General features: G+C 44.0%; 1 protein-coding gene across 4 annotated transcripts in view; it reads left to right on the top strand.

The window, feature by feature from the left end:
• The window catches only part of CCNI (cyclin I), a 52,991-nt gene extending 28,739 nt beyond the window's left edge, over positions 1 to 24,252 (top strand). For 3 of the 4 annotated variants that reach the window (XM_026717188.2, XM_087935783.1, XM_026717190.2), the window contains 5 exons: positions 5,148 to 5,282; positions 12,233 to 12,307; positions 17,860 to 18,000; positions 19,828 to 20,058; positions 22,348 to 24,252. In XM_026717188.2, coding sequence (XP_026572973.2) covers positions 5,148 to 5,282; positions 12,233 to 12,307; positions 17,860 to 18,000; positions 19,828 to 20,058; positions 22,348 to 22,809 — 1,044 coding nt within the window. In that variant the 3' untranslated portion in view covers positions 22,810 to 24,252. The remainder of the gene's footprint in view (positions 1 to 5,147; positions 5,283 to 12,232; positions 12,308 to 17,859; positions 18,001 to 19,827; positions 20,059 to 22,347) is intronic. The other variant, XM_087935784.1, reaches the window with a different exon arrangement.
• Positions 24,253 to 24,605: the final 353 nt, after the last annotated feature.

Genomic DNA, 24,605 nt, shown 5'->3' with positions numbered 1-24,605 from the left:
AATGATAGATATGAAAACAGATGGATGGAGAGAGAGAGAGAGAGAGATGGATAGACAAACAGGAAAAATAATGGATGGAAGGAGAGAGAGATGAAAAATGATGGAGAGAAAGATAGATGATAGATAGATAAAACATGATGGATGGAGATAGATAGAGAAGGAGGGAGAGAAAAAGAGAAAGTGAGAAATTGAAATGATGGTCCCCATCTTACAGTGGGAGTTGGGTGTGCAACTGATCTATGGGGATGCAGTATTGAACATGAGTTTTACAGATACACACATAAACATACATAGTGACATAGACAGTAAGATAGTTAGATAGTGTCATCAACACAGTGGACATAAATTTGGGCAAACTCTGGGAGACAGTGGAGGACAGGAAGGGCCTGGTGTGCTATGGTCCTTGGGGTCGTGAATAGCAGTGGGTTCCTACCTGTTCCACTACTGGTTTGGTGATCGCGTGTGCAGCTTTCTACATGCCAGCTGAGGCCTGCAGTACCAATCAGCTGATTGTAGGACTTTTTGCTACTGGTTTGGCTGAACCGGGCCAAATCGGTAGCATACCATCACCACTGGTCGTGAAGAATCGGACATGACTTAGCGAGTGAACAATAGCCACGGAAGAGGGAAATGGGGACTGCCATGTCAGAACCCCCAAATTAGGTGGGGGGGTGGGGGGGCACAGCTTTGTCTGGCCAGCCAAAGACTTGAGCCACCTGTGGCTTCCTACTCTTTGCAAATGGTGTGTGGCCCATCTAGGGTCTTCAACACACACACGCACGCTGCAGTCATGCCGAAAACTCCAGTCACAGATGGTTAAGGAGAGCTTTGGCATCTCTCCAGCCAACAATCTAGATCTGCAGGTTTTCCAAAGCACCCCAGGGGGGGAAAATTTTTCTCTGCCCTACTGGGCAGCTGAATGTAAATATTTTGAGATTGACAGGCCTCCCACATGGAACAGCAGCAGCCAGATTGTTCAGTCTTGAAGTTCTGTTCCATCACCTTCTTTTTAAATAGGAAAAAAAAACAACCTGAAGGTGGTGTATACCAGCCATCTTAAGACAGGAATTTTCCATTCTGCTTATGACCAAAGGCCCTGGAAACTTTTCATATGGAGAGCCAGTTTGGTCTCGTACAGAAGAGGAGAATAACAGAGTTGGAAAGGACCTTAGAGGCCTTCTAGTCCAGCCTCCTCAATAGGAAACGCGATAGCATTTCAGACGAATCACTCGCAGCTTCTGAAGGCAAGTCTTCCACTGGTTGATTGTCCTCACTGCCAGGAAGTTTCTCCTTAGTTCCAGGTTACTTCTCTCCCTGATTAGTTTCCATCCATTGTTTCTTGTTCTGCCTTCAGGGGCTTTGGAAAATGTAATCGCCTCCCTCTTCATTGTGATAGCCCCATCGCTTATTGGAAAAGTGCTATTACAGCGGTGGCTAACCTTTTTGGGCCAAAAATTGCGAGCGCGCCCGCGTTTGCATGCCAGCACCCAGAATGCAATGTGCACCCCCTCCCCACGCCCCCTGTGCATGTGTGTGCAGTCCCTCACCCTCTTATCTGCACTGTGCTTCACAGCTGATTTTTTGGCTGGTTTGGGGCCTTTTTGCGGCCTCCCAGAGGCTTGGAAAAAGCCTCTGCAAGCCTTCTCAGGCTGAATTATAGGCCTGTTTCGTCACAGGAAGTGATGGAACGGGGCCTATGATTAGGCCTGAGAAGCCTTGCAGAGGCTTTTTCCAAGCTTCTGGGAGGCCGAAAAAAGCCTCAAACCAACTGGGGAAAAAAAAAATCAGCTGTGAGGCATGTGTATGCACAGTAAGGTAAATTTGCCTGCAACTTGCGTGCCAGCACAAATGGCTTTGCATGCCACTTGTGGCACACATGCCATAGGTTCGCCATCACAATGCTATTATAAGGATAACTATTGCCCCTTTATGACCTGTGGACTTCAACTCCCAGAATTCCCTAGTCAGCATGGCCCTGTCCTTAAGCGCATTTTGGAACCTGAAGTTTCAGAAACGTGAAGGCTTATGCTAAGGATGAGATTGGTCCCATGTATAAAGTCGCTAGACATTTTGCCAACAATGCCCAGGTTCAACTTATGACCATAAGTGAGCCCATAATTTCTGTCGCTGAGGCATTTGTTAAGTGACTTAATTACCTTCCTTGTCACAGTTGTTAAGCAAATCATTGCAGATGTTAAGTTAGTAACACGGTCGTTAAGTGAATCTGGCATCCCCATTGACTTTGCATGTCAAAAGATCACAAAAACTGATCACATGACCCCAAGACACTGCAACTGTCATAAATATGAGTCCGTTGCCAAGCATCTGAAATTGATCACATGACCATGGGATGCTACAGTTTTCATAAATGTAAAAAACGATCATAAGACACTTTTTCCAATGCCATTTTTAATTTTGAATGGTCACCAAACGAACCTGTTGTAAGTCGAGGCCTATCTGTAGCTGTTTGGATCCTAGTCAGAAAGTGGCTTATTTTACTAGATTCACAGTCCTAATCATAAAGATGGCTACCGAGCCTTCCTCTGAGGAATTCGGAATATTTTTTTGTAAACTCTTAACAAAACTTTCCCCCCAAAATCACTTGTGGGCATCTGCAGATCTGCATGCTCCAGCAAGGGGGAACGAATGAATGAAAAGAGCTGGAAGGGACCTTAGAGGTCTTCTAGTCCAGCCCCCTGTCAAGCAGGAGAACTTACACCCATTTCAGATAGGTGACTGTTTCTAGACTCTTCTTGAAAAACTCCAGTGATGAAGCACCCACAACTTCTGAAGGCAAAGCTGTTCCACTGGTTAATGTTCCTCACTGTTAGGAAGTTTATTTCAGCTTGCTTCTCTTCTTGATTAATTTCCAACCATTGCTTCTTGTTCTCCTCTCAGGTGCTTTGTAGAATAATTTGACCCTCTTCTTTGTGGCAGCCCCTCAAATACTGGAATACTGCTATCATGTCGCCCCTAATTCTTCTTTTCTCTTAGACTACCCAGACCCAAATCTTGCAGCTGTTCCTGTGTTTTAGTCTCCAGGCCTTTAATCATCTTAGTTGCTCTTCTCTGAACTTACCCAAAGTCTCCACATCTTTTTTGTAGTGCGGTGTGGATAGGGTTTGGGACCTCAGGCCACCATTTTGTCATCGTGTTTAATTTAGGGCTTTCTTTGCAGGATTTAAATCTTCTTCATGGTTTTTTAGAAGCGCTGTTTCTATGCAATGTAATTTTGCACATTTGGACACGTTGCAAGGTCAGAGGCTGCAGGCAGAATCTGTGGAGTTTTCTGTGAGCAGCTGCACCAACCCACATCTGAAACGTCCTTCCACGGTTGTGCAGAGACCGACAGTTTCCACCCCCCGGGGTTCTCTGAGAAGCTTCACAGCTTTCTGAGGTGCAGCCTGACTGGCACGCCTCAAAAATGCCTGAAGTCATAACTTGAGTTGCTGGTGTTGTTGGACTGGCTTTGCAGTTGGCTAAAAAGTAACTCGGTTGGAAGATCTGGACTTATTACCCTGCACCGTGTGTGTGTGCGCGCCATCCCTTAAGGCAAGTAGGACCACAAAATCCCTAAAGAATATCACTTTCCAATCAGTGGAACAATTTGCCTCCAGAAGTTGTAAATGCTCCAACACTGCAGGTTTTTTTTTTTTTTTTTCCAAAAGAAGAGATTAGACAACCATCTGTCTAAAATGGTATTGTGTTTCCTGCCTAAGCAGGGGGCTGGACTAGAAGACCTTCAAGTGCCTTCCAATTCTGTTATTCTGCTTCCCTGTAGCACTTGGTGTGCAAATCATGTCTGCCTAGTTACATCCAGATGTTGGCAGCCTAATTTATAGAACACTTGTGCAATTGTGGAAATTTTGCTCCCAAGCTATCTCGGCAACACCTCTTTGAGACGGAATCATCCCATAATGATGGTTTTCCAGCACACACAACGGTACACATATACACATGGATACATACACCAAATTATACAATAAGTGGATATCCCAAGACTTAACTGAGGGACCAATTTTCTTCTACTCTGACAAAAAGACATTCTGTTCCGTTTAGGTTGGCTCAGAAATGTAGTCTACTACTATCCTGTATATTAGGTAGTCCTCAACTTAAAACTGAAATGGAACCCAAAATTTCCTTTGTAAGTCACAATGGTTGAATGTACAGCCACCGATGTGTCTGACCCAATTTTATGACCTTTTTTTGTGGCGGTCACGAAATGAACCTAGTGTCAACTCATAAAATATTTCTATGGTCTTTTTAGAGTTGCCAACAGGAAGGGGGGGGGGAAAGGGTTTGAAAGAGCAGTGCGGCAGCTGGAAATCGAAAGTGCATTCCATAAATAGTTTTTCAAAGGTAGTTAACTGGGTGACTGAAGTTTCTAACTTGGAGAACATGATTGATGACTCCTGGCTATGGATGTGTCCCATTGGAGAATATGAATTATGATACGCCTGAGGTTGGATGGGTGGGGGAAACCTGGGTCAAGGGTGACAATGAATTATGTGCCTCAGAGTCGGCTACACCCAGGCAATGCTGGACATGTTAACTCCCAATAAATCCTTTTGAAGTTTTGGAAGTTTGGCTTGAGACTTAGGATTTAATTGGAGTAACTGCCGGAATCCTGACAGCTAGCCAACTCTTCACAATTCATCCTCATTATCAGGACACCTGACGCCTGGCCTCTTCCATTGCATCCAGACATCTAGTTGTGAAGTGAATCCATTCAGTTCTGTGGGATTGGCAAAAACTATTGCAGATCTTGGTTGTGTGCCATGGCCCGTAAAGATGAGGCAGTTGGCAAGTACCCTAAATGTGATCACGGGACTAGAGAGAGTGTTGTTCTGCTGTTGGAATGCCAGAACTGGGACATAAGCAGGTTTTGGGAGACTGTTGTAAGTTTTGAACGGTCATTTAAGTGACCAGTCATTGAGGTCTACCTGTATCAGAAGACAGAGAGACATTTGAGGGAGGTGGATACAGATAGATAAATAGAGATGAAAAACCAGGTGCGTTAAGAATGTGTTACTAAATAAGCGGTTGTGAGAATGTGTGTGTGTGTGTGTGAGAGAGAGAGAGAGAGAGAGAGAGAAAGATTTGAGATTGAGATTGTTTTTAATCTTATTTTTCTTTTTATTCTACAGGATGCAGGCATTTCTCCAACCCAGCGGGACGAAGTGATTCAGTGGCTGGCCAAACTCAGATGCCAGTTCCACCTTTATCCGGAAACGCTGTCTCTGGCGGTTTGCCTCTTGGACAGGTTTTTAGCTGCCGTGAAGGTAACAGTTTGACCTCTTAAGTTCTTTGCAAAGATAGTTAGGCCTCTTCCAGGCTCCATCCCAGCCTGAGCAAAGCCTTTTGGGATGAAATCCTCCATTTTCTGTTCACCTGGACTCTTGATGCTTGACTTACTCTGCATATAGGGTGTCCTGTGAACCTCTGTGAGCAATTTTGGCTGAAGGCCATGACGTTTTCCCCCATGTTCATGTAATTCATTCATGGCCGGATCTGAACAATTTCCATTGCTCTGCCTTCCCTATTCTTCAATAGTTTATTTCGAGATCTCCAAACATGGTGACTTTACAATTTGTGGACTTCAACCCCCAGAATCCCTCAGCCAGCCATGCTCTTAGCCAGCCATGCCAAGCACCTGAAATTGGCATGCTGTCTGAGGAATTCTGGGAGTTGAAGTCCACAAGTTGTAAACTCACCATGTTTGCAAACCCTTGGCTTAGTTGAAGAGGCTTAGAGCATTTCAAGTATTTTTCAACTTATAACCATTTGTTTTAGTGTTAGTTCAAAGTTACAACTGCCCTGAAAAAAGTGACTCTTTTTTGGTGAGGAATGGAAGGATTTATATTCTTTGCAGTCATCTGGTTGTTAGTACATTGTTACTAACATTACTAGATGGTCGTCTTTCGCTCTAGAAAGCTCTGATCTAAATCCTTCCGTTCCCTGCCATTCAGTTAGAACCGAAGAAGTTTCTTGAATGAGAAGTGAAATGTTTTCAAGGGGGAAAAAAAAAACCCAAAGGAAGTTCAGTTGCCTTTTGAAAAAGCACCTTGGGGAAAATGGTGACCTGGATGATTTGTGAATCTCCATAGACACTGGGAACAGCATTTTTCTATTTTCAACCCAAAGAGCCTGTTGCTTAGACTAAACCAAGATCATTTTGGGCCTCTTCAGTTTCCATTTTAGGGAATGGATCTATTTTCTTGCCTGGAATTAATGTCCACCAACAATTAAAAAAAAAAACACATTTTCCTCACTCCCTTATTTGAACATAGGGGGAAAGAAAGCAAAGGGTTCCTTGTTTACCAGGCTAAATTAAACCTCCAACAAAAAATTAAAGATAGAAACTCATGCCAACTTTGCTGGGAGCAAAACCTTATGAAACACAGCTGGATTTATTTTTGGAGGAACGTGCCTAGCGGCCTTCCCCAATCTGGTGCCTTTCAGATCTATTGAACATTTCTTCTCATAATTCCCACCGCACCTAACCAACCATTGGGAATTATGGGACAGGAATCCAGCTCATTGAAAGGCACCAGATTGGTGGAAACTGGAATACAGGTAGTCTGTGATGACCCAAAGTGGCGTGGCACAAAGGCAACACAGTCAGATAATCAGTAGGAGTCCCTTTTTTAGTTCCAACTTTGCTCCCAATGTCCTGGTTACCTTCTGACTGGAGAAAAACTCCCAGGAACAGCCTTTGGCTGCAGAGAATCAAGTCCACAATGTGGTCAACAAAAACTGTAACTATAAGTCCAATCAAGGCAAAATGAGGTAATTAGTCCGACAGGGCAGGAGCAAGATTTCCAGACATGAAGGCACAACAGTAACTCAACATGGTTGGGAAGACGCCAGGAACACAGATAAGCAAAGTCAACACAAGATAAACTCAAGTTTGTTCCCAGCAGCTGCCGTACTCAGCATGCATTTCTTTTAAACTCTCTTCCCAGCTGTGGCTAATGAAGGGAATCAGGGCCCTTTCTTCCCCCGTAAGCCACTCAACCCATGTTGCTCTCTTCTCCGTTCCTCCCTGTGTGCCCTGGGAGGAAGAGAGGGTGGGCCTGGGTCTTCCTCTGAACTCCCTTCTCCCTTGTTCTACCTCTTTCCTGCTCTGCCCAGCTGGACTTTGCCCTTCTCCAGTTTCCTCCCACACTCCCATTCCCTGTCAGCTGTTCGTCTTCCTCCTAGGATTCAGACTCTGACGGGCATGACATAGTCCTTGACTTACGTCTGCAGTTGAGCCAGAATTGCAGTCATAAATCATTGCAGTCATAAAATGGCTCACCATGTGATCACACGCAATCTGATGAGCTTTTTTGTGGTGGTGGCTAAATGAAAAATTATGGTCATTAAGTGAGGACTACCAGTATATCTCCTAGTAAGGATGTATATTCCCATTTTCATATACTTTTTAGCAGAGTGTAGCTCCTTAGTCTGGGATTTGTTTGCCTGTCATCGTTTTTGTCCTAAGTTATATTATTTAAAAGAAATATCCCTCCCTGCCTCTATTAATCTATTAATACCGCAGATACATTTATAAACCTCTTTGGAACAATATACTGGAGAACTGGAGACTAGTATCATCTTTCAGCATGGAAATGTAATTTAGAAAGCTCTACCAAAGAGAGAGTTTAATAGAAAATGTAAACTTTTTTTTCCCAGTTGTTCAACTCCAAAATCTGTCTCCTTAAGCCTCGTGGATTCTGCAGCTTGGAGTTTTACCATCTGGCCCATCTGGCTTTGCTTACTCAAAAACTCCTTTATTTTTCTTCTTCTTCTTCTTCTTCCAAATTAATTTTTCAATCCCTTCCTTTCATCATCTCTCTTCTTCCCTGGGCAGAGAGAAGAAGGAAACAGCCTAGCTGTTTATGCTTCAGAGGGCACTTTTGTTGATGGAACTCAGTATATGCCTGCGAGTCAGTTTTTGACTCCCAGCCTGACAAGTCCCTGCGGTTTTCTTGGCAAGATTTTTCAGAAGGGGTTTTACCATTGCCTGCTTCTAGGGTGGAAGAGAGCGTTGATTGGCCCAAGGTCCCTCAACGGGCTTGGCGCCTGAGGTGTGGGATTAGAACTCTCACAAGTCTCTCCTGGCTTCTCCTCTGATCCTTAAGCACCGCACAAAACATTTTAAAAAAAAGTTTCTTGTACCAGCAGAGCTTTCTGTTCTCTCCTCTTGGAATTAGTTGCAGTTAACACGCTGCTCGTTGAAAGATCTGAGAGCGATGGAGGAAGGAAATGCTCTCAGCCTTAAAGACAATGGAATCCGATCGTTTGGAGCAAGCGTTTCTTGAATTAGATCCGACACGTATCCTTCAGCAGGTAGAATTCATCTCTCACGTGGAATTGTCTTCTTAGAAACATTTCTAGGCCCTGCCCCATTGTGGAGAGCCAGTTTCATATGGGGGATGATCTAAAAACCAGGAGTTCTAGTTTCAGCTTGGGCATGAAAGCCAACTGGGAGACTTTGGGACAATCACCAGGAGACTGGGAGTTCTAGTCCTGCCTCAGGCATGAAAGCCAACTGGGAGACTTTGGGACAATCACCAGGAGACTGGGAGTTCTAGTCCTGCCTCAGGCATGAAAGCCAACTTTGAGCCAATCACCAGGAGACTGGGAGTTCTAGTCCTGCCTTAGGCATGAAAGCTAACTGGGAGACTTTGGGACAATCACTAGGAGATTGGGAGTTCTAGTCCTGCCTTAGGCATGAAAGCCAACTTTGGGACAATCACTAGGAGACTGGGAGTTCTAGTCCTGCCTTAGGCATGAAAGCCAACTTTGAGCCAATCACCAGGAGACTGGGAGTTCTAGTCCTGCCTTAGGCATGAAAGCCAACTGGGAGACTTTGGGACAGTCACCAGGAGACTGGGAGTTCTAGTCCTGCCTTAGGCATGAAAGCCAACTTTGAGCCAATCACCAGGAGACTGGGAGTTCTAGTCCTGCCTTAGGCATGAAAGCCAACTGGGAGACTTTGGGACAGTCACTAGGAGACTGGGAGTTCTAGTCCTGCCTTAGGCATGAAAGTCAACAGGGTGACGTTGGGCCAATCACTCACTCTCTCTCAGTACAACCTACCTCACAAGGCTGTTGTGGGGAAAATCGGAGGGAGAAGGTATATTAGATATATCTGCTACCTTGAGTTATTTATAAAAGTAATAGAGTGGGTTATAAATAAATACATCAGTGAATAAACAAAATGTCTAGAACTGGGGATGCTATTGGGTTTATTTAAAGACGAACAAGTTCTCATGAAATCTCTCTAAACTTCTCTAAGCTTCTCTACCTGGGCAAGTTCTCATTTATTTTTATTTTATTTTTCACATTTTATGAACCTCCCATCTCCCTCATGTTTGGATGATTACAGATAGTCCTCAACGTACAACCATTCATTTAACGACCATTACAGTGGCCCTGAAAAAAGTAGCTTATGACCGTTTTTCCCACACTTAACAACCGTTGCAGCATCTCCATGATGAAATCAGAATTCAGACGCCTGGCAATTGACTCACGTAGGATGGTTTGCAGTGTCCTGGCGGTCGTGTGATCCCCATTTGCGACCTTCTGACAAGCCAAGTCAATGGGGAGACCAGCATTCACTTCACAACTTTGTTACTAACAGCAACTGCAGCGATTCACTTCACAGCTGTGGCAGGAAAGATTGTAAAACGGGGCAAAACTCACTTCAGAAACTGCCTCACTTAGCAACGGAAATTTTTGGCTTAATTGTGGTGTAAGTCGAGGACTACCTGTACCACAGAGGCCTACAGATGCAGATCCATCCATTCTCTTCCTTGCCTGCTTTGGTAGCAATTTGGAGAGCCGTAATGCACCCATGAATTCTTGGCAGAAATTGGAAGCAATCTGACCACCTGTTGTTGTTTTTTTGTTGGTTTTCAGATTTCGTGGTGTAGATTGTAGACGCTAAAAGCCCCAGTTTCCCTCTCCAGATGGGTTGAAAGATTTAATAGAGTGGTGCGGTGGCCTAGAGATGGAGTTCTCGCCTCACAATCCAGAGGCTGTGGGTTCGATCCTAGGTAGAGGCAGATATTTCTCTCTCCGGGCACACTGAGAATATATCTGATGAACAAAACTCCGCATTGGTGACAGGAAGGGCATCCTGCCATTAAATATTCTGCTAGCTCCATTCAGTTGCCCAGACTCCACCCCGCAAGGGATTAATGGGGTCGTTAAAAGATGATAATGATGGGCTGAAAGATTTAATCCCACCTGCAGAAACAATGCTTAGGATGTCCCCCTAACAACCCTAAATTACCCATTCTGCTTGATGAGGAATAAAGTGGATTTGTGTAGATGTTCCATAGCAAGGCCGGCCCTTGACTTGCGAGTCGTGTGCCCGGAGCTGCGTACCAGAAAGTACCGGGTGGGGCCAGGAAAAAATAATTAAACCATTTTGTTTACATTTAAATTTAATTTGATTTAAATAGAGTGAAGATGATGACTCTGTAATTATGCATTTCACAATCCCTCCCACCTTATTAAAAATTACACTTTGGTAATTACAGTTGCAGGGGCGTGGAGGTTGCCTCACGGAGTTTCACATTTATTTAGTTATTTAAGGTGCTTATTCAGTACATTTTACATACCACACGCAACCCAGCGAGGCTCAGAGTGGCTCACAACAACAACAACAGCAACAATACTCAGTTAAAATAAGGAGCCATCATACCCAGCAAGGGAACCATAAGATAGCAAGATGGGTGTGTTACACGTTTAATAAATTAATAAAAATAAATAAATAAACAGCACTCTGAAGGAACAGCTGAAATGTCCAGGCCCAAAATGCTGGTGGTATTCCCTGTTATCTGTTTATTTTTGGCCTCTCCAGAAAAACCACGTTTTTAACGGCTCCCTCCGCACACAAGTAGGGTAGGAATCGACACAGATGGTCCTTAACTTAGAACAGTTCATTAGTGACTGTTTGTAGTTACCACAGCACTGAAAAAAAGTGACATTTTCATACTTGTGACCATTACAGCATCTCCGTGGTCATAATAAAAATTCAGTCCCTTGGCCTACTGACTCGTATTTATGGTGGGTGCGGCGTCCTGGGAACTTACGATCCCATTTTTGCGACCTTCCGGCAAGCAAAGTCAATGGGAAAGCCAGATTCATTTAACAACCGTGTTACTAATGTAACAACTGCAGTGATTTGCTTAATGACCGTGGCAAGAAATATCGCAAAATGGGGCAAAACCGGCTTAACAAATTTTTCCCTCAGCAACATAGATTTTGGGCTCAATTGTAGGCATAGGTTAAGGACTACCTGTATTCAGTGGTCTTTTTGGATTATGTCGTTTCCTCCTACCCCTCATTCCTTTCTCTTAAAATATGTAATACAAGTGGTCCTCGGATTACAACGGTTCACTTAGTGACCGTTTAAAGTTACAACGGCACCGAAAAAACTGACTTAGGACCGTTTTTCACAGCCACAACCTTTGTAGCCTCCCCATGCTCGTGGGATCAAAATTCAGTTGCTTGGCAACTGGTTCACCCTTACGACCGTCACTGTGTTTTGAGGTCACGTGACCAGCTTTTGTGACCTTTGGACCAATCCGTGGGGGAAAACCAGATAACAGCCAGGTTATTAACTTTGTCAACTGCAGGGATTCAACTTAACTCTGGCAAGAAAGATGGGGCAGAATGCGCTTAACAAGCGGTCGCACTTAACAACAGGGATTTGGGGCTCCGTGGTGGGCGTAACTCGAGGACCACCCGTATCCTGTGAATCTACCCCAAGACTGACTGACTCACTCCCTGGCAAGGCAGAGATGATCATGCAAAATGCCAGCCAAGTCTCTGCTTGCAATTATGCTGTTTGGCACCCACCGCACTCCACTTAACCTCCTTCATTGATTTTTTTATTTTTTTATTTTGCTCTCTATGGATCTCCTCTGCTAGCAGTGAGGCCCCCCCTGCCTCTTCCCCCCCCCACCTGAAGATGAGGAGACTTGCCGGGTGCCAATTATGCTAAAAAGACTTGGTGGATTCCAGATTTGCTTCTCGTAATGGAATATTGATTGCCTCCTCCGTGCCCGCCTCCACGGCTTTCCTGAAAGCTGCTGCAAAGAAGGCAAAAGAGTAGTGAACTTACGGACTGAGATAACCTGTGCTTGGCATCCAGGTTTCTTTGGGGAAATGGCTTTGGGTTTTTGTTTTGAAATTGTCCTGCATTTTTCTTTGTCTCCTTTCTCCCTTGTAGGCTCGCCCAAAGTACCTGAACTGTATTGCGATCAGCTGCTTCTTCCTGGCCACCAAGACCATTGAGGAAGATGAGGTCAGTCGTCTTCTAGAAAACTTGGAAGTGTAATGGCTGCAGCGGTTTGCCGAGGTTGGAGCGAATGGGAATTTTGCTTGGCTTTGGACAATGGCTTGGATGGCTGGCTCAGGTTGTCTCAAGGAAAGCCTCTCCACTTCTTCTACCTCTGGCATCCTTGTTGCTCTCTGAGCTTGATAATTCTTCTTGAAGACCTATCATTACCCGACTAGATAACATCATCAGTGCTGGAAGGCAGTGCGGTTTGCTCTCTGTTTATATGCAGCGGCTTGCCGTGTTAGTACCCAACGTGTAATATACTTGTAGATATAAACAAAGGGCAAACCCTACTGCTTCTAGCACTGATGATGTTATCAAGTTGGGTAATGAAGCGTATAAGTAACATCATGGATGCTAGAAGGGGGTGGGGATAGGCTTCTATTTTTATTTAAACCCACTCCCTTCTGGCACTGATGATGTTACCTAGTTTGGTAACGAAACGTCCGCAAGACAACAACCGAGCCCAAAGAGCGCACCAGGGACCCCGCAGGTCAACCCTAAGCTACAAGCATTCTTCTCTTCTACCTCTCTTGAGATGGTTGAGGGACCACCTAGATCCCAGGCCTCAGGAGGCCACCCAGAGTCGAACGGTTGTGGCAGGAATGACTTGGGACAAAACCTGGAGAAGGTTTTGTTGAGGTTTCCAATTACTTCTCTCCAAAATGTGCAAACCAAGTGAAAGCTGCTTTTCCTGGACCACCCACAAGTACTGCAGGGATTAGAGGGGGGGAGGAGGGGCTGAGATCCCATAGGCATCAGAAGGGGAACTGAACCCGCCCCCCCCAAACCCCTTGAAGTTCTCCCCATCACGATGGAGATGCTGCAGAGGTGGTTTCCTTACCCTTTGCAACTGTTTGAAGTAACTTCAGATTGCTGGCGCAGCTAACCAAATACAAGAAGACATCTCCTATTGCCACTAATAGTAGTAATAGTTGTTAGTTGCAAAGTCATGTCCGACTCATCACAACCCCATAGATAACGTTCCTCCAGGCCTTCCTCTCCTCTACCATCTTCTGGAGTCCATTTAAGCTCATGTCAGCTGCTTTCAATGACTACCTCCTTCTCTGCCGTCTCCTCCTTCTTCTTTCACCCTCAGTCGTTCTCAACATTAGGCTCTTCTCCAGTGAGTCCTTCCTTCTCATTAAGTGGCCAAAGTCTTTTGAGTTTCATCTTCAGGATCTGACCTTCTAAAGAGCAGTCAGGGTTGATCCCCTCTAGGACTGATTGCCTTGCAGCCCAAGGGACTCGCAGGAGTCTTGTCCAGCACCAGTGTTCAAAGGCCTCCATTCTTTGGTGCTCAGCCTTCCTTATGGTCCAACTTTCACAGCCACACATTGCAATGGGGAAAACCACAGCCTTGACTCTATGCACTTTTGCTGGCAGGAGGATCTCTCTGCTTTTGAGTATGCTGTCTAGATTTGCCATAGTTTTCCTCCCCAGTAGCAAGCATCTTTTAATTTCTTGGCTGCAGTCTCCATCTGCAGTGATCTTGGAGCCCAGGAAAATAAAATCTGTCACTACCTACATTAGCTAATAGTAATACTTGCTTACTAAAACATTTTGACTTTGCTTTTTATTGCATGCTCTTTATTACATTTATTCAAGATCAGGCCACGATGCCTGGTTTGCTACTGCAGGAGTCATCATATTTCTTTTTTAATTAGATCATCTCAACTTTCTTTGTCAGCTGAAATAGGCTTTAGAGCTGCTCCTAAACACTGGGGAAATTTAACAGTGGCAGGCAAATACCTTGTCATTTGTAGGGTATATTTGCTGCCGAATATTGTTGTTGGTATTCTTTAATTAAAAGAGTTTTGATCTTAGTTGTCTACCTGAAATGTGTCCTCTGAGCAGCTTACAGAGGTATTAGGATTAAGAGAGGATTACTAATAATTTGATAAACAGTTTTCTGCAAATTGTAACCGGTAGATTATTTAGCCTAATTAGTGTTCGAGCTGCAGCAGGCGGTAACTCCTAGCTAATTTCAGTTGATCTCCAAAAGCCAAAACAGAGTTTTAAGAGTTTGGATAGGAGGCCACTAAGAAATCCCAGAATGATAAGTATCACTGGGAAGTCAAAAAACATAGTAGAATAAGGCAAGTGCGTTCAATATTTTAAAAAAGTGAAACAGATTCATGCTAAAATTGAATAAACTCTTGACTAAATAGAGGTGTCTTTGTAGGTCATCTAAATGTAATAATTTTATTAGCGTTTACAAAAGATAAAAGACTAATAAATCCAAGATAAGGCAGTTCAAGTTATTCTTCTGATTTATTATTTCTCTGCTCTCTTAAGAGATCATTTGTAAAATGCATTCTGGCGTTTTTTCTCCACATTATACTCTGGCATTTTAAAATCCATATTTAGATCCACAACATCTATTTCCACATCACTTTTGTAATCTGGCTTTTTTAATACATCCAAATCCACCATATTCAAATCGGCCTCAGTCTGTTTTATCCAATAAAATCTGCTGTTATAGTATCAGGCAATCTACTAAGTAATTTTTGAGTACATTGGTCCCAATCAGCCTTTATTTTTTTCTAAAATCAAATAATATTGTCCCATTGTTTTAATGGGTCTCTTCTCCTTTAATTATAATCCTTAGTTTTCTCTTGATTCCCTCTAGTCAGCCTTCAAAGTCCCCTCTTACCCTCTGTTTTCCAAATAACAAAATTTTCTCATCTGAGGATATTTTACAGTTAATTTCAAAAGTCCATCTAACCCCTTTACTTTCGAAAATCAAGATTCCCTTTTTGCTGTTTCCCTCCCTCCCAAAATTAAAGTACTTTTTAATCTTTAAGATGACATAAATCTTCTTTCATCTAGGGTGGAAAGAAATTTTCCTACATAATGAAATGGCAGAGATAGCTGGCTGGAGAATTGTGCTAGTTGGAAGTCCACAAGTCTTAAAGTTGCCAAGTTTGGGGACCTCTGCTCTAAACTATGACTTGAAAAGTCAATATCAACACCTTAAATTTTGCCCTGTACAGACATTGTGTGAGCCTTTCTACTTTTTTAAAGAAAGAAATTCCTTTTAAACAAATTAAAAGGATTACTTTTTTTTTACTTTTTTAAAGAAATTGCACACCTTTTCATGCTGCCTGCTGCTAAGACTGATGGTATTAGAAGTTGGCTTACACCTCCTCCACCAAATCAGCCTGTCTCCTGATTATCTCTTTTGATCAAGTCTGGATAACTTGTCATGGCTCCACCTGCATAAGTTTATTTTAGATAAGGATGTTTTAATTGAAGCAAACAGGGAAACAATTCTTGAAATGAGCTCCATGTTTACCAAAATTTACTTCCACACTGGTAGGCCCTTAAGCCAACGATGGACAAACTTGTAAAGCTGCCTCAAAAAGCACCCCACATTTTTGTCTCTTCAACTAGGTTCTTTCTTCCTCTTCTGTGCCTTTTAAACAGCAATTAAGCAGAATTCAGAAGCCCCAGAAGACATTTTTGTGCTTCCACAACATATGACAATGTTTCATGACCCATATAAGGAGTTGCAGAGTTGGTCCCACTGCTTCACTCCAACCCAAGTCCGTACTTGGGGCAGGGGACACACCATATATCAGTGGTGGCTAATCTTTTTGGGCTCCTGTGCCAAAAATTGTGTGCACACTCGCACTCGTGTGCCAGTACCCAGAAGGCAATACACGCCCCCCTCATGCCCCCTACACATGCGTGCGCAATCCCCACCCACCCATGCCACCCCCCTTACCCGCACTGCATCTCACAGCTGATTTTTGGCCTCCCAAAGGCTTGAGGAAGGCTTCTGCAGACTTTGCAGGCCGAAAACTTTCAGGGAAAAACGGGAAGTGACAAAACGGCTAGTTTTCAGCCTGCAAAGCCTGCAGAAGCCTTCCTCAAGCCTTTGGGAGGCCAAAAAAGCCTAAATCGGCCAAAAATCAGCGGTGAGGCCGCACACATGCATAGTGAGCTAAGTTTGCCTGCAGCTCGTGTGCCGGCTCAAATGGCTCTGTGTGCCCCCTGTGGCAGGCATGCCACGGGTTTGCCATCAGGGCCATATAACTTCCACCTTTTCCAGAACTGAAGGAATAAATTTGTAGACATCTGTTTGGACTTGAATAATGACCTGAAAAGGAACATCAGGACTTGGTTGAAGAGACAAACTGGAGTTCTTTCGTGATGGTTTTAAAAATTTTCTTGGCAGTATGTTTTAGCAACTGGGGTTGATTATGCAGAGAGGTAAATACAGATAGTCCTCAACTTACGACCACAGTTGAGCTCCAAATTTTCATTGCTAAGCGAGACAGTGGCTAAGTGAGCTGTACCCCATGTTACGACCTTTCTTGCTGCAGATGTTATATCAGGGGTCCCCCAACTTGGCAACTTTAAGACTTGTGGAGTGGCTGGAGAATTCTGGGAGTTGAAGTCCACAAGTCTTAAAGTTGCCAAGTTTGGGGACTTCTGTGTTAAATGAATCACGGTAGTTGTTAAATTATTAACATGGTTGTTAAGCGAATCTGGCTTCCCCATTGACTTTGCTTGTCAGAAGGTCGCAAAAGGGGATCACATCACACACACACACCGGACACTGCAAACATCATAAATATGAACCGGTTGCTAAGTGTCCAAATTTTGATCGTACAACTGTGGGGATGCTACAAGTCATAAATGTGAAAAATGATCATAAGTCACTTTTTTCAGTGCCGTAACTTTGAGCGGTCACTAAACAAACTTGTAAGTCAAGGGCTAGCTGTATAGGGTTTCCTGCTTGAGCGGGGGTCGGACTAGAAGACCTCCAAAGGTGCCTTCCAACTGAGTTGAGCAGCTTTGGAAGTTGCCAGATTGAGAACGCTTTCCTCAATAATCTGCGGGGTGTTTCTTTTTTTTAATAAATTTTATTAAACATTTTCCAACAATTTATAACATATCAAATACTTTCAACAACATTACAGCATCAACATTCATATTCATATATTAGTTACTTTATTACTTTTGTATCTATTGTTTAACCAGGTGTACCAGGCGTCCCAAAGCAAATAATATTCTGTTTCACCTTTATCTTTTAACTCTTAAGGTCAGCCTGTCCATCTCTGCGCAGTCCAAAATCTTTCTTATCTCAGTCCCCTCAGATGGTGTGTATACACAGTTCTGGCCACTGTTATATGTAAAATGATGTATTTGTCAGTCTTAGTATAATCTCCCCTTATTATTCCCAATAGAAACAATTCCGGTCTAAATTCAATTTTTTGTTTTGTTCTTTCCTCTATCTACTTTTTAATCCTATTCCAGTATTTTTTAGCTTCAGGGCATGACCACCACATGTGGAAGTAGGTGCCCTGTTTATTTTTGCATTTCCAGCGTTCTGGTTTTCTAGTTGGAAACATCTTTGCCAATCTAGTACGGGGTAGGTGCCATCTATAAAATACTTTGTGTCTATTTTCTTTATACGCTGCTGATGTTAGTTTGTAATTTTTCCCTTGTGGGCTGTTTGTTGAAGGATGCTCTTCATCACTGTTTTCTCCTCTTCAATCTTTCAGAAGATTCCAGTGCTGAAGATCTTGGCCAGAGACAGTTTTTGTGGCTGTTCTCCAGCAGAGATTCGCAGAATGGAGAAGATTATTCTGGATAAGTTGAACTGGGATCTACACACGGCCACTCCGTTGGATTTCCTTCACATTGTAAATATTTGGGACAAACCCTATTCCACTGTTACAAGCATGCCTCAGCTGGGAGGGTGCAGGAAAGAGAGTTTTAGTTTCTTAATTGTCCTTCAGGATACCAAGTGTTAAGGCTAGGCAGATGGGCAACACACATCTTTATACTAAATTTTAATGTATGTGTTCAAATCTATTTTCATTTAACTCGTACTTTTGAGGTACAGCCCATTACACTGAGTTGCATTGACAGAGCAGGAACATATCTCAAAAAATATCCCCTGTTTTATTTCATTTTATTTTATTTGCCACCTATCTTGTATTAAAATGACTCTGGGCAGCTGAATAGAAATTCAGAAGAATTCCTCAGTGTAGATCTAATTTTCAGAAGACTAGAAATCGCTGGTCATTCTTGAGTTACAACCACAATGGAGCCAGTCCATTGCAGTGACAACTTGTGATAGTCACAAAGCAGATTGGTGAATTTTGCCACACCTGTATAAGCGAGGGCCACAGTTGTTTAAGCGAACCAGCGGTTTGCTGTGGGTGTGTTTTTGCCGAAAAGTGGAAGTAAATGCCAGTTTTTGGCAAAACCATTATAAAATTGCAGTCACAGGACCACAGAGTTCTACCAATGGCGTAAATGCAGCCCAGTTTCCCAGCATCTAGAATGCAGTTATGTGACTGGAATTGGGTAGTGACCATTAAAACTTTGGATCCAAATGATAAATATACCCCCTACCCCCCAAGATTAGTTCAGTGTTAATTTGATCATTGCTAAGTGACCGGTTGTAAGTTGAGGACTGCCTCTAGGGCACATTTTGCCAACAAATCTAAAACCATTTCCAATTTCTTTTAGTCGGAAGTGATATCCAACTGCAAAAGTTGCACTGATGATTCTGAGAATTGTGTGTTTCTGTTTTACAAGTGACACTGGCCAGATTTTTCTCCCTAAACGGATTTCAGGGTACTATCAGAGTAAAGTATCTTAGTCTTCCTTTTGAGTCATGTTCTTAAAGCTGCTCTCTCTCAGTTTCATTTGTATTTAATTTAATTTAATTTTTATTTAATTGTGGGCAGTGACCAACAAAATACGTTTAAAAGCCCTCAGAAACAATGGCCAAATTCAGTAAAGACAACCTAACATATAGAAAGTAAACTAAGGACAACACACGACATATAGAACACAACGTATAGAAAGATAGTTTGATTTGGTGGATAAGGCATCGGGTTAGTAACCAGGAGATGGTGAATTCTAGTTCCGCCTTAGGCATAAAAGGCGATTGGGTGACTTGGAGCCAATCCCAGGAGATGGTGAGTTCTAGTCCTGCCTTAGCCATGAAAGCCAGTCACCAAGAGTCTGGGAGTTCTAGTCTCACTTTAGGCATGAAAGGTGACTGGGTGACTTTAGGCCAATCACCAGGAAACCAATTTCTTTCTCTCAGCTCACCCCACCTCACAAGATTCTCTCAGCTCACCCCACCTCACCAGATTGTTGTGGGAAAAAATGGGAAGAAGCAGTATTAAATAGATTGCTGCCTTCAGTTGTATATATAAAAAATAATAATAATAAATATTATTATTAAATAAAGAAATACCTGTCGTAGGAAACCTAAAAATTTAAGAAGGGAAAAAAATCAGACAAAGAGTAATAAAATGCAGCCTAAAACAGAACATAAAACAAAAGTGAATCAGCTAGAGAGAAAACAAACCTAGCACCAATCCCTCCTGATAAATCCCCAGTGTGAAAGAAGGGAGAAAAGGTTTGGAGCTTACCTGAAGATCAGCACGTGCTTTCTTCCCCCAGGTGAGACGTTAAGGTTCCCTCTTCTCTTTCTCATCCCACTCCAGTTCCACGCAGTTGCCTTGTCCACCAGGCCTCAACTGCTGACCAGCCTGCCCAAGGTGAATCCGTCCCAGCACGTTGCTTTGCTGACCAAGCACTTACTGCATTGTCTAGCCTGCTACCAACTCCTTCAGTTCAAGGGCTCCATGCTGGCCCTGGCCATCGTGAGCCTGGAAGTGGAGAAGCTGATTCCTGATTGGCTGGCTCTCATCATCGAGCTGCTCCACAAGGCACAGGTAGGAGCAGAACCTTTGAACCGTACGTGAAAGGGGAATGCTGTTTTGGAATTTTGGAACATACAAAGAAAGGTTGCTGGAACTGGGTCTGGCTAGTCCAGTGAAAAGAAGGACCAGGGGAGACATGATAGCAGTCTTCCAATATTTGAGGGGCTGCCACAGGGAGGAAGGGGTCAAGCTGTTTTCCAAGGCACCCAAAGGCCAGACAAGGAATAATGGATGGAACTGAACAAGGAGAGATTCAATCTGGAAATAAGGAGAAACTTTCTGACAGTGAGAACAATCAACGAATGGAACAGAAGTTGCCTTCGGAAGTTGTGGGAGCTTCATCACTGGAGGCTTTCAAGAAGAGATTGGACTGCCATTTGTTGTAAATGGTGTAGGACCGTGATGGCGGACCTATGGCACGTGTGCCACAAGTAGCGCGCAGAGCCATTTGTGCTGGCATGCAAAGCCACAGGCAAACTTACCTCACTGCACATGTGTGCGCCTCACAGCTGTTTTTCTTCTATTGGTTTGAGGCCTTTTTCGGCCTCCCAGAGGCTTGGAAAAAGCCTCTGCAAGGCTTTTCAGGCTGAATTATGGGCCCATTTTGACACTTCCTGTAATGCCGGAAGTGACCAAATGGGCCTATAATTTGGCCTGAAAAACCTTGTAGAGGCTTTTTCCAAGCCTCCGGAGGCCAAAAAATCAGCTGTGAGACGCAGTGCAGCTAAGGGGGTAGGAATTGCGCATGCATGCGCAGGGGGTGTGGGGAGGAGGACGTGCATTGCATTCTGGGTGCTGGCATGAGAATGTGCATGCTGGCGTGCGCACGATGTTTAGCACGGGAGCCCAAGTGGTGCACCGCTGGTGTAGGGTCTCCTGCTTGGAGGTGGGGTTGGACTAGATGACCTACAAGGTCCCTTCCAACTTTATTAATCTGTAAATTGCAGGAACCAAAGAATTGTTTGACTGTAGATCCCTGTGATGGACGTCCTGACAATGAGCCTGCTGCTCTCTGGGCTTGCTTGTTTTCTTGCAGGCGTTTCATGACCAAGCTAGGTAACATTATCAGTGCTAGAAGCAGGGTAGGGATTGTGCTTATTTTTATTTAAACCCCAGTTCCAAAGGGGCTTCTGGAGGCCCTGTTCTGTGTGAAGTTTTGGATGCTTCAGTGGCTTCACGAGAGCAAGATCCTCTTGTGCAACCTCCAGAGTCTTGGCATGTCACCAAAAAACGGCATGGTGTCACTTGCGACAGGCATGTCATGAGTTTACCATCACCATCATTAGGGTAACACAATAACCGAGTCGGAAGGGATCTTGAAGGTCCTGTACTCCAGCCCTCTGCTCAGGCAGGAAACCCTACACCATTTCAGACAAATAGTTGTCCAATGTCTCCTTAAAATCCTCCAGTGTTGGAACATCCACGATTTCTGGAGGCAAATGGTTCCTCTAATTAATTGTTCTAACTGTCAGGAAATTCCTCCTTAGTTCTAAGTTGCTTCTCTCCTTGATTAGTTTCCCATCCATTGTTTCTTGTCCTGCCCTCCGGTGCTTTGGAGAATAGCTTGACTCCCTCTTCTTACGTTGGCCTAGATCAGTGGTCCCCAACTTTTGCGGCTTGGCGGCTAGGCTGGGGGAGAGGGGGGAACCAAGCTGTGTGAGAAGTAGGCTGGTAATCACACGTGTGTGTAACTCAGCTCACGTGAGCAGTGGGCAGTTCACATGCTGGCACACACAGCTGGGCTGCATGTTGATGTCAACTCGTAAAGCATTCCTGACCTGCTCTTGAGTTGCCATAGGCAGGAGGTGGGGAGAACTGATGGAGAACCTCGGTTGCTATGACCAGAAGCACATTCCACATATACCTTTCTCCAGATAGTATCTCAGGTTACTAGAGCCAGCTGGAGAGGCGTGTTTTCTACAGCCTATAAAGTGCTCCTTTGGAGAATGTGATTTATGACACATCCCGGGAGGAGGGGGAAAACAGGATCATAGCTGGGCAGTAAATTACATGGGGCAGAGCTGAGTGCACTTGGGGAAAGTGCCGACATGTTGCTCCTAATAAATAATTTGATTTCTTTTGAAACTTGGCTCGAGGCTCATGAATTAATTAGGCCGACCTTCGGAACCCTGATAAGTTGAGCTGCACGCATACACCAGTCTGCCTCGTGTGGCCTGGGGGCTGGGGACCCCTGGACTAGATGTCCTCCAAGGTCCCTTCCAATGCTTCCAATCCCAAAACTATAACCGCTTAAAAGACCCCTTTTTGTCTGTCTCTCTCTTCTTTCTCCCCCCAATCCAGATGGACAGCTCCCAGTTGATCCACTGTCGGGAGCTAATATCCAAGCACCTTTCCACACTGCAGCCTCCTCTGCTGCCCAACTCAGTCTACGTCTACAGTCCCCTCAAGCACAACCTGGTGACTTGCCCTGCGGGGGCCTTCCGATTCCACGCCCCCGTGGTCCCAGTCCCCGATCGGCAGGACAACAGCAACAGCAAGCTTGTTGCGCCAGCCAAAGGATCCGCCTTGCTCTGCCGCCGCCGCCGGCTCCCTCCCGGCCGGTGCAAGCCTGCGACGGCCAAGCGCAAAGTGGAAGAGATGGAGGTGGACGACTTCTACGACGGGATCAAGCGGCTGTACAACGAAGAGAATCCTCTGGATGGCGGGGAAGGGAAGGCTGCCCCCGGGTGTGGCGTTGACGTCCCGTGGCAAGGAGGCAGCATTTCTCCCTGCCCTCCATTGCAGCCCGTTTCTGTCATGTAAGTCCAGTGTTCCTCAAACTCCAGCAACTTGGAAGATACATGTGGACTTCAACTCCCAGAATTCCCCAGCCAGCTCGGAGTTGGAAGTCCACACATCTGCAAGTTGGTTAGGTTGAGAAACACTGCTATAGTCCTATGTCTCCATGCGCCTTTGGTGGAAAGGCTGTTTGTGCAGATGCAACATCAGGTAGGCATTGGCCTTTTGGGCTAATGGAGGGAAGGCCGTACCTTAATCGAGTTACGCAGAAGGGAGCTAGCTATCCTTTTTTTAAAAAACAAAAAATATATTTCCCCCTTTTCCCCTGGTTTTCCTTTGGCGGCTAATGATAGTTTTAACTGTTCTCAAAGTTCAACTCTTGATTTTAAGTCCCTTTAAAATAAAAAAAAAAAGACCCCCAAAACCAACCAAAAAAACCTAAAAAACTAAAAAAACCAAACCCAGTAGCAAAAATTGTTTCTGTAGTGTTGTTCGTTTCCATCGTTTTCGGTCGACTGTTGTGTATTGTAATCTCATGTATTGTTTTTTGAAGAATTGACACGGCGTGTGCCGAATGCTTTTTTCAGATTTCTGACTGTGTTCTCTCTCCTTCCAAATTCCCTCCTTTTTTCTAAAACTTCTCTTAAAAACAATTTCGCCAAACTTCTCTTAAAAGCAATTTCCAAAATAGTATGACTTCCAAGTATGGGTTTTGTTTTTTTTTTGCACTTTTATTTTGGGATAAGATTCCCTTGATAATCTTTCACGCCTTCTCTTTTGTCGACTTTCTCTTCTTTTCTGTCATTTCTCCCACTTTTGGTCTTTTCGACAACGGTAGCTCAAACTGAAAACTTGCCTTTAAAAATTAATATTTTCCTTTTCACGAAAAAGAACCTTTGTATAACCTGTCCTATTCGTAGGAAGCAAAAACGGATGCTCGAGAAGGGTGGCTCTGTTTGGTTTGGGAAAAGGGTTATTAAGCTGCACAATAATTTTAATGACTTTAATTTTTATAGAAAACCACTGTGGGGCTGACCAAACCAAAACATAACGCCTTCCTTTTGTGTTTTTATATCTACAGAAAAAAAAAAGTTTTGTTGTGCATCAAATGCAAAATATAATGAGACGAAAGAAACGGTGGGCATTGTTAAGCACCTGTGTCCTTTGGGCCATTTTGTAGCTTGGTGTATAAATGATCTTAGATTTCCCCTTCCCTTATGTTTTCTCCCTGACCTTTTATGTTTGTGTAAATTTACAACTTTTAAGACAGGGACAAAAAAGAAAGGAAGACTTTTAAAGATCTTCTGTTTCAATTCTAAATGCACTGCTTCTTGGAATAGCCTTCCTGAAAGGATCTCCTCGATTTTAAAGCTCTCTTCACAGTCCCCCCTCATGGAAGGTACTGTGTATGCCGGTCTCACGGAGAAAGGCTTCGGGTAGCAATAAAAACAAATACGTTGTCCTTCAGTTTCTGAGTCTTGGTTTTCTTTCAAAAAACAACAATGTCTGGATGGAACGAATGAGCAGCTCAGCCTTGCAGCTGTGTCTCTTCTCTGCTCCCATTTGCCAACAGTTAAGGCAGCTTTAACTTTAGGTTTAAGGGGACGCGGTGGCTCAGTGGCTAAGACGCTGAGCTTGTCGATCAGAAAGGTTCGGCAGTCCAGCCGTTTGAATCCCCAGCACCGCATAATGGAGTGAGCTCCTGTTACTTGTCCCAGCTTCTGCCGACCTAGCAGTTTGAAAGCATGTAAAAAATGCAAGTAGAAAAATAGGAACCACTTTGGTGGGAAGGTAACAGTGTTCCATGCGCCTTTGGCGTT

The sequence above is a fragment of the Pseudonaja textilis genome, chromosome 6 (assembly GCF_049901715.1).
Source record: "Pseudonaja textilis isolate UNSWEBS1 chromosome 6, rPseTex1.2, whole genome shotgun sequence".
NCBI lineage: Eukaryota > Metazoa > Chordata > Lepidosauria > Squamata > Elapidae > Pseudonaja > Pseudonaja textilis.
Note: the sequence above shows the minus strand (reverse complement) of the source record. Positions and strands in the feature narration are given on the sequence as shown.